This window comes from Rhizophagus irregularis, chromosome 13 (assembly GCF_026210795.1).
Source record: "Rhizophagus irregularis chromosome 13, complete sequence".
In the NCBI taxonomy this organism is placed as follows: domain Eukaryota; kingdom Fungi; phylum Glomeromycota; class Glomeromycetes; order Glomerales; family Glomeraceae; genus Rhizophagus; species Rhizophagus irregularis.
This window is the reverse complement of record NC_089441.1, coordinates 3,247,833-3,256,514: the sequence shown is the minus strand read 5'-3', so window position 1 is coordinate 3,256,514 and position 8,682 is coordinate 3,247,833. Positions and strand designations below refer to the sequence as shown.

The window sequence follows — 8,682 nt, the reverse complement described above, 5'->3', positions numbered from 1 at the left end:
CTAAAAAATTTATTATATTAAAATTTAAATTACAAATTAAAAAATATCCATTTAATTTGATAATTTTAGTTAATCTTAATTGATTTTTGAAAAAGTAATAAAGTTATACCTTTAAATTTTTATGTATAGTAAAATCAAAAAGTGATAAAATTTGGTTTAATTCAATTAGCCAATCCAAAACTAAATTAATTTTTATGATTTTTTAAGTTTCATTTTTTCTGGTATTTTACTGGACAAAATTCTTTATCAAAAATATTACCATTTATTTGTCCAATCGCCCAATCGCAATGCATCTATTATCAGATGATATTACATCATTTAAGCTATGCTAGTACGCGTCTTAGCGTCTTATATAGTAATGCACCATTATATTAATGTATTACTAACCAAAACGGAAATAATATTTAAAATTGTACCAGATCACGAAAAAAATGCCGAATCAAATCTGATACGCGATTTTCTGTTCAAAAAAAAAAGAAAAAAGTAAAAATAACTTCCTTTCTCCTTCAGTTTGAAAGTTCAAATAATACCAGTTTCTTTTTGACTTACATTTCAAAATGTCTTCAATGGATATTGACACAAGTCTTGAATATAACGACGAATCAGAAGTTATAAAAGAAAATGGTGATCACTCGGATTCGCCCGCGGTACCCTTTTATTATTTTTCTACTTTCACTATTTGATTAATTGATTAGTCAACGTTAAGACTTTTTTAATCTCTTTAAATACTTTCCAAGATTTCGCACCATATGACAATCGCTGATGAAGACGTTATAATGTTGGAAGCGCGATTAGAACCTGAACCGGGACAGAATTCTGATGAGTCTGTACAGGTATTAATTATTTCTTTCTGATAGTTATCGAGTTGAAATCCTCTTATTAAATAGCCCTTCTCTTTTTGTTATCAACAGAGTTCCTTAGCAAAATCAAGTAATCCTATGAAAGGACTTCACCGCCTAAGAAATGAACGAAAAGCTCAAAAGGAAGCTTTCGAAAATGATAAACGAGAATTAAATAAATCAAAGGTGCATCAGGATTTTCCATCGAATTTCATCATCTTTAGGGTTTTGTTCTTGAATTTAGAATTCTAATGTTCTGATAATTGCCATCTATTCTTTACAGATCAAAGATACTGCTAGAAGATTCCAATTTTTACTTGGGCATTCAGGTATCATTTTATTATTAAATCGTTTAATCGGCAACGATTTGTTATGGATTCTCGATTGTTGCTTATAGCTTTTATTTTTTTTACTATTTCAAGAACTATTTTCGCATTTTATTGATCTGAAGGTAAATAATACGATTTTAATTAAAATATAAATGAATCTTTCTTGTCTTGCGAAAAAAAGAATCAACACCATATTGGATAATTTACAATCGAATATTATCTTTCTAGAAATCTAAAGACGAAGGATTTAAAGAACTTGTTGAAGAAACCGAAAAGTTAAATAAATCAAAACAAAATTCCGATGGGTAACGATAATATCTAATGTTATGTATTTTAAATGCCATTAAGATATTGTACTTAATTCGTTCTTCTCTTGGTATAGCTCTCGTCGGCATAGAAAAACAGAAAAAGAAGAAGATAAGGTTCGTTCATCCATGTAGTTTTGAATGTTCTTACTAATAATTTATATACTTTATTAAATTTATATTTATATTATATATAGGAATTACTCGAAGATGTAGAAGATGAATCAGAGGATGTTCCAACTGTCTTTAATGAATCACCAAATTGTAAGTGAATTTTTAAATCACTTAAAATACTAGGATATTTATCTTAATTATTTTGTCTATAGATATAAAGAATGGAACTATGCGTGATTACCAACTACAAGGGTTGAATTGGATGATATCGCTTTTTGAAAATGGAATTAACGGTATCCTAGCCGATGAAATGGTAAATTATAACCTTTATATCTTTAATTTCTAGTGTTTTTTTTTTAATATATATATATTTTTTATAATGCAACGAAAATAAGGGTCTCGGCAAGACATTGCAAACCATCTCATTTTTGGGATATTTAAAGCATTATCGAAATATACCCGGTCCTCATTTAGTTGTTGCTCCCAAATCAACATTGAACAATTGGCAGAAAGAATTCAATATGTGGACACCGGATTTTCATATACTTCTTCTTCAAGGAAATAAAGATGAGAGGGTAACATATTATGTTTTTAAATTTGGACTATTATTTCATGAGATTATTGATCATTTGGTTTATATATTAATACAGGCTCAATTAATAAATGATCGATTATTACCTCAAGATTTCCAAGTTTGCATAACATCATACGAATTATGTTTGATTGAAAAAGCGCATCTAAAAAAGTTCGCATTTCAGTATATAATAATTGATGAGGCTCATCGTATAAAAAATGAGAATTCTATGCTTTCGCAGATTGTCAGGGTTTTTAAATCAAGGAATCGTTTATTGATTACCGGAACACCATTACAAAATAATCTTCATGAGTTGTGGGCTTTGTTAAACTTTCTTTTACCAGATGTTTTCAGCTCGTCAGAAGATTTTGATTCTTGGTTTAGTTCTCAAGGCGGCAATCAAGACAATGTCATTCAGCAACTTCATAAAGTATTATCTTTTAAATATCATTTTAGTAAACTTATATCATGAATACTAACGACTATGTGGTACTATTTATAGGTTTTAAGGCCGTTCCTTTTGCGAAGAATAAAATCCGATGTTGAAAAATCTCTTCTACCAAAAAAAGAGATAAATTTGTATGTCGGTATGTCATCAATGCAACGTAAATGGTATCAGCGAATCTTGGAGAAAGATATTGCTGCTGTTAATGGTATGTATTTGTTTTTGTAAATATTTTGAGCATGGAATCAGAGAAGGACTTATTGATTTTCACAATATAGGTATTATTAATAAAAGTGAAAGCAAGACACGATTGTTGAATATTGTAATGCAATTGAGAAAATGTTGCAATCATCCATATCTTTTTGACGGTGCAGTATGTGTCGTAAAATTCTTTTTAAAATATTTTAACGAATAATATTAATTATTATTATTTGTATTAGGAGCCTGGTCCTCCTTACACAACTGATGAACACTTAGTTGATAATGCCGGTAAAATGATTGTGCTAGATAAACTTCTAAAACGGTTGAAGGCTCAAGGATCTCGTGTTCTATTATTTAGTCAAATGAGTCGTGTCCTTGATATATTAGAAGATTATTGCATTTTTCGTGGATATGGTTTGTCGATTGTACAATATAAATAATTGTAATTTTATATATTATAGTATATCCATTGCTTAATCAATTCAATTTTTAGAATACTGTCGTATTGACGGACAAACAAAACAAGATGAGCGTGTCTCTGCAATTGATGAATACAATGCACCGGGTAGTAGCAAGTTTATCTTCTTACTTACAACTCGAGCTGGTGGTCTTGGAATCAATCTAACTTCCGCCGACATTGTGATTCTTTATGACAGTGATTGGTGAGAATTAGTCCATTATAAATTATCTTATATTATTTTATTGATTAATTATTTATCTATAAGGAATCCGCAAGTTGATCTTCAGGCACAGGATCGTGCTCATCGTATTGGGCAAACAAAACAAGTCTACGTATTCCGTTTTGTAACTGAAGTTAGTATGCTTTAGTATAATATATTTAAAATTCCTGAATTTTAACTAATAAGTTCTTTCTTTGTTTAATAGAACGCAATTGAAGAAAAGGTTCTAGAACGAGCAGCACAAAAGTTGCGTTTAGATCAACTTGTTATTCAACAAGGACGATTGGCTCAAACGCAAAAGGGTTCGTAATAAAATAATAATCCGGTTTGATTAAACTATGAAAATTGTATGTATAATTCACGTTTAACAATAGCTGCAACCAAGGAAGAACTCTTGACTATGATTCAGCATGGTGCGGAAGGTATATTCACTTCAAATGATAGGTAAGAATAATATTTTTTTTGTTAAACTTCTTTTGTTGTGAAAATTAATTTTATTATATTTTAATCTGACCGTAAATTTAGTACCGTCACGGATGATGACATTGATCAAATTCTCCGCAAAAGCGAAGAAAAAACAGCCGAGCTCTCAACTAAATATCAAGGTCTTGGATTGGAAGATTTACAAAATTTTACGTCAGAATCGGCTTATCAATGGCAAGGCGAAGATTGGAGTAATAGAGTGAGTTTTAATTTTTAACTTTAATTCTAAACGCAGTCATTAACTTGGTATATAATATTTAGCAGAAGAAAAATGAATTAGGTCGTTTTAATTGGATAGAACCACCTAAACGAGAACGTAAAGTCAATTATGCCGTTGATTCATATTATAGAGAAGCACTTCGTGTTACGACTAAACCAACTCAAGCCAAACCTCCAAAAGCACCGAAACAAATAACCATGTTTGTATTATGTTGTTCTTATTTCAATTTTATCTGATTTATATTAAATTTTTTTTTATTTGTTTAGCAATGAGCATCAATTCTACCCTCCACGCTTGGTGGAATTATTAAAAAGAGACATGTACTATCAACAAGTATGTTAATGATAGTTTTTTTAATATAATAATGCTAGCTTATAATAAAATTTTTTTTTTTTTTTGACATTAATAGAAATTGGCGGGCTATAAAGTTCCCTTACCAGAACCGCAAGGAGATGATGATGATGTTGAATCACGTGAACAAGAACGTCAGGAAGAACAAGAAAGAATTGATAATGGCAAGCATATATTGTAATTATAACATTATACAATATTCTATTAAATTAAATTATGTGAATCGTTATTTGTAGCTGAACCTCTCACTGAAGACGAAGAGTCAGAAAGAGATAGGTTAATGAATGAGGTTTGTAATATAAATTTTAGTCTTTTATATTTAACATAATTAATCTTTATCATAATGAAATAGATTTTTGAAGATTGGAGTAAACGCGACTTCAATAATTTTGTGAATGCATCTGCAAGATGGGGAAGAGATGCAATTGAAGAAATTGCCGAAGAAATGGAAGGCAAAACTGTAAAAGAAGTCAGGGCATATGCAGAGGTGTTTTGGGATCGATATCGCGAACTACCTAGTAAGTGGAAGGGTATTCTTAAAATTATCTATAATTAATTATAATTATTTATCTATTCGTTTACTTTTAATTTAGATTATGAAGAAATAATTAGTAAGGTAGAACGAGGTGAAGCCAAATTACAACAAACAGCTGATATTCAAGAGTTAATTAAGTCGAAAGTAAAGTATTATCGGCAACCAGGACATCAGTTGCAAATTTCAAATCAAGGCAAAGGAAAATCATTATATACAGAAGAAGAAGATAGATATTTGTTAATTGCCTTAGCAAAGTATGGATATGGGACTGATGATGTTTATGAAAAGATACGTAGTGATATTGAAAGTGTAGATATGTTCAAGTTTAATTGGTTTATAAAATCAAGGACAACGAGTGAAATTGCTAGAAGATGTACTACACTTATAAATCTTATACAAAAAGAATCTGGAGATGAAGAGGAACAAGACGAAAGGCCAAAAGTAATGTTAATATTTATCTCTTAAATAAATCGCTTAGGTACAGTTCTAATTTTACCTTCCTCTTTATTATAGCGAAAAGAAACTCCATCAAGCAATGGTACATCTGTTTCTCACTCTAAACGTCGGCGTTAACGAGAAAAAGTTTATATTACTTTAGCTTATAATATAATACGTTAATAAAGTAGTTTATAATAATACTTCATAAAAAATTAGCTCATGGTATTATCTTGACACTACAAATGTGCTACAGAGTTTTTAGAGGCTAGCTAAAATCATGATTGCAGAGTAAAATGTTCTTTTAAAGAGCTGTCACTTCTATTTTAGCTATTTTAGGTTTTTTTTTGAAGTTTCCTTATTCAAACATTAAATCCCGATTCTACGATCTCTTTGCATTTCTGTATCAAATTTCAAATTTTCGGTAACGTGACTTCACGAATTTTATTGGTCGGATTTATATTTCGTAACGTTTATCTGCGCTTACATTAAAACCTATCATTACTAACAAAACTCCACATTAAGCAAAGTTTAAATTAGGACTCTTTTTCCTTTTTTGGGAGATATCGTAAGAGAATATTACGAGCACCATTTATATCCCTATCAAGTTTTGTTTTGCATTGGGGACAGCAAAATTCTTTAGATCCGCTTAGTTTTTATGAATATATCCACAGAATCCGCAAGTTTTGCTTGTATATTCTTCTGTACAAATTATAACTTGACACCATGGATATTCACATGCCTTATGGATCAAATGCTGTCGAAAGCGAAAATGTGACCATGTACACATGGCTCGAGCAGTCTTGGATCCAATTCGTCGTTGCCCACGTCGGATCATTTCTTGAGTGCGGAATTCAGGTAGTAATATAATACGATAATTCTCACAAAGTCGCAAAAATTACTTTCTTGACCCTCCTCGTATTACTTTCTTGACTTGATCAAAATATGCATGATTATGTATGACAAAAATGTTCTTTTCTTGACCTGCAAAAAACATTAACGCGTTGTTATTTTTCTTATTTTCATAATTTTTCAAGAGATATACACAAAGATTAAATTTTTTTATCATTAATGATTAAATGACAAAATAATTTATTTTTTTTTTTATTTTAATATTTTAATATTTAGTTTTATGCTAGTATATATTACCTAATTAATGTATTTCTCTTAAATGTAATCTTTTTATCAGCTATCTTTTGTAAATAAAATAAAATTATTTTAATTTTATCAATATTGTAGAAATAAAAAAGTATTGACCATGCTCGCAACTCGCAAAAGACAGATTGCACGCTATTTTTGTTAAATATAAATAAAAAATAAAATTTCTTTTTTGTTTATCACAATCGCGTTTCAGGTCAAGAAAGGAACATTTTTGTCATACATAATCATGCATATTTTGACTGGGTCAAGAAAGTAATGCGAGAAGGGTCAAGAAGGTAATTTTTGCCACAAAGTCATTTAACGATTTTCTTGTGAATTCATGACGCAATCTACAACCCTAGCCAACTACCCCTGCGTAACCGTGAAAAAAAGCACGGCATTACGGCATTATGCAGTTGCACGTGAAAGTGCAGGTGACGAATAAAGAGTGACAAATAAGTTTTTACTTACTCGAAAATATAAAAAGTGGAAACGCGGTAGGGTGATAAATAAAATGAGTGATCACGTGAAAATGCACTTTCACGGTTACGCAGGGGAAAATAACCCTAGCCACGGCAAAAAAAAAGTGGCAGTCACGTGAAGCCGATCTGATCCGACCTATTACCAGGTCGGTAAATATCAAAATATTCTATAGTCGTAAAATTAAAATATTGACTTGTTAAAATTTGTAAATAGAAGTTAACACTTTCGTCTGAGTCAAAGAAATAAAAAATTACAGTAAAACATGTTTCAGTACTACTAAATTATTAATTATTTATGCATAAAATCTCACGATTCGCATTCTAAAATAGATTATTAATGGGAGGGAATCACGCTTTTGTGTATAACACACATTTATTTAAATATTTGATTAATCTTACTTATTTTTACTTTAAAAAACACTGCGCAAAGAAAACTAAAATGAATAAAGAAAATTTGAGAGGTATTAATTTTATTCGTGATATTATGCTAATATGATGATTAAAATTGAAAATTAAGGTTGAATAAATTAAAATCATAAATTATAAAACGTCCATACAATAGAATATTCTGGTCCGAATTTTAATGAAAAAAATTGTACTCACTGTTCATGCATAAAGAAAAAGGCAGATTTTTACTATCCTTGTAGTGCCAATCCACAGAAAGAGTATTCAACTTGCAATAAATGTTATGAAAAACGCAAGAATACGTGAAAAGTCCAGAAAAAAAAAGAAACTTGAAGATGGCTTAAATGAACCGATTCCTCAAATAAATACTGATTCCAGTCAAACTCCCTTTTCCCAACTTATGAATCTTGAGCTACTAAATGATATTATGCAGGATATGATGGTGAAACTGATGGACTTTTATATGGTTTGGAAGAGGTACAAGAAATAATTTCCAAGCGGTTTCAAGATGCAGAAGACTTGAATGAACCAGTAATATTAGCATTTGAAATAGAGCTTGATTTACGACTTGTTGAATGCATTTTTCCAGAATTTCAGCCCAATGTATGTGATCTTGAAACAATAAAGAAAAATTTCCACCAATTAATAAATATTTTCATATTACCGCTTGAAGATGGGTCTGGTTATTATTGGAGGTTCGGGATATACATCTTAATACAAGAAAGAAAATTTTTACAGGTTGTGCTACAGCATATCTTGGATGTACACAACGAGAGGATAGGCGGTATCACAGACCTAAAAATCTGCCAGTGAAATAAAGAAGTGAAGCTCGTACTCCAATAAATTGATATGCTAATATTATACTTACTATTGATCTCCAACAAAGTTGAGGTCTGGACCCTAGGGTTCGTTATAACAAAAGTTAACTGTACTCTGGTTGAAAAGTTAAAAATTTACCATAAAAAAAAAAACCTTGTATTATATGATTTACAAATAATAATATAGTAATTTTAGTAATTTTGCATTTTTTTTAAAATATTACAATATAAAGAATTTTTTTTAAAAAAAAAATTATATAATTAAAAACAAAATTTATTAAATATTATTAAAAATAAGGTGGTCCTAAACTTTTGAAGTGGGAGTG

At 29.9% G+C, this 8,682-nt stretch overlaps 2 protein-coding genes across 3 annotated transcripts; both read left to right on the top strand.

Moving 5' to 3' along the window:
* Nucleotides 1-434: 434 nt before the first annotated feature.
* On the top strand, nucleotides 435-5,828 carry OCT59_005284 (uncharacterized protein). Of its 2 annotated transcripts, XM_066138273.1 has the most exons (26): nucleotides 435-647; nucleotides 738-833; nucleotides 912-1,025; nucleotides 1,123-1,168; nucleotides 1,262-1,290; nucleotides 1,397-1,473; nucleotides 1,551-1,590; nucleotides 1,671-1,737; nucleotides 1,800-1,900; nucleotides 1,983-2,162; nucleotides 2,238-2,591; nucleotides 2,664-2,814; nucleotides 2,885-2,979; nucleotides 3,047-3,221; nucleotides 3,301-3,469; nucleotides 3,533-3,620; nucleotides 3,693-3,789; nucleotides 3,862-3,931; nucleotides 4,013-4,169; nucleotides 4,235-4,389; nucleotides 4,457-4,523; nucleotides 4,600-4,705; nucleotides 4,778-4,830; nucleotides 4,894-5,059; nucleotides 5,135-5,517; nucleotides 5,590-5,828. In XM_066138273.1, exons 1-26 carry the CDS (start codon nucleotides 558-560, stop codon nucleotides 5,647-5,649), a joined length of 3,186 nt encoding a protein of 1,061 aa, XP_065997429.1. In that variant the 5' UTR covers nucleotides 435-557; the 3' UTR covers nucleotides 5,650-5,828. The 2 variants fall into 2 exon arrangements, with proteins under 2 accessions (XP_065997429.1, XP_065997430.1); XM_066138274.1 differs by having other exon boundaries at nucleotides 435-833; nucleotides 4,232-4,389.
* Nucleotides 5,829-7,572: 1,744 nt separating this feature from the next.
* Nucleotides 7,573-8,253, top strand: OCT59_005283 (uncharacterized protein; the record flags this gene model as incomplete). The annotated part of the gene is made up of 3 exons (XM_066138272.1): nucleotides 7,573-7,594; nucleotides 7,972-8,141; nucleotides 8,212-8,253. The coding sequence occupies 3 exons, from the start codon at nucleotides 7,573-7,575 to the stop codon at nucleotides 8,251-8,253; spliced, it is 234 nt and encodes a 77-aa protein (XP_065997428.1).
* Nucleotides 8,254-8,682: the final 429 nt, after the last annotated feature.

Excerpts from the sequence above, each read along its gene's own strand:
- OCT59_005284 (XM_066138273.1), top strand. The coding sequence starts at position 558 with ATGTCTTCAATGGATATTGACACAAGTCTTGAATATAACGACGAATCA. Across the intron at positions 1,026-1,122 it reads GAGAATTAAATAAATCAAAG|ATCAAAGATACTGCTAGAAG; the intron begins GTGCATCAGGAT and ends TATTCTTTACAG. Across the intron at positions 2,980-3,046 it reads CATATCTTTTTGACGGTGCA|GAGCCTGGTCCTCCTTACAC; the intron begins GTATGTGTCGTA and ends TATTTGTATTAG.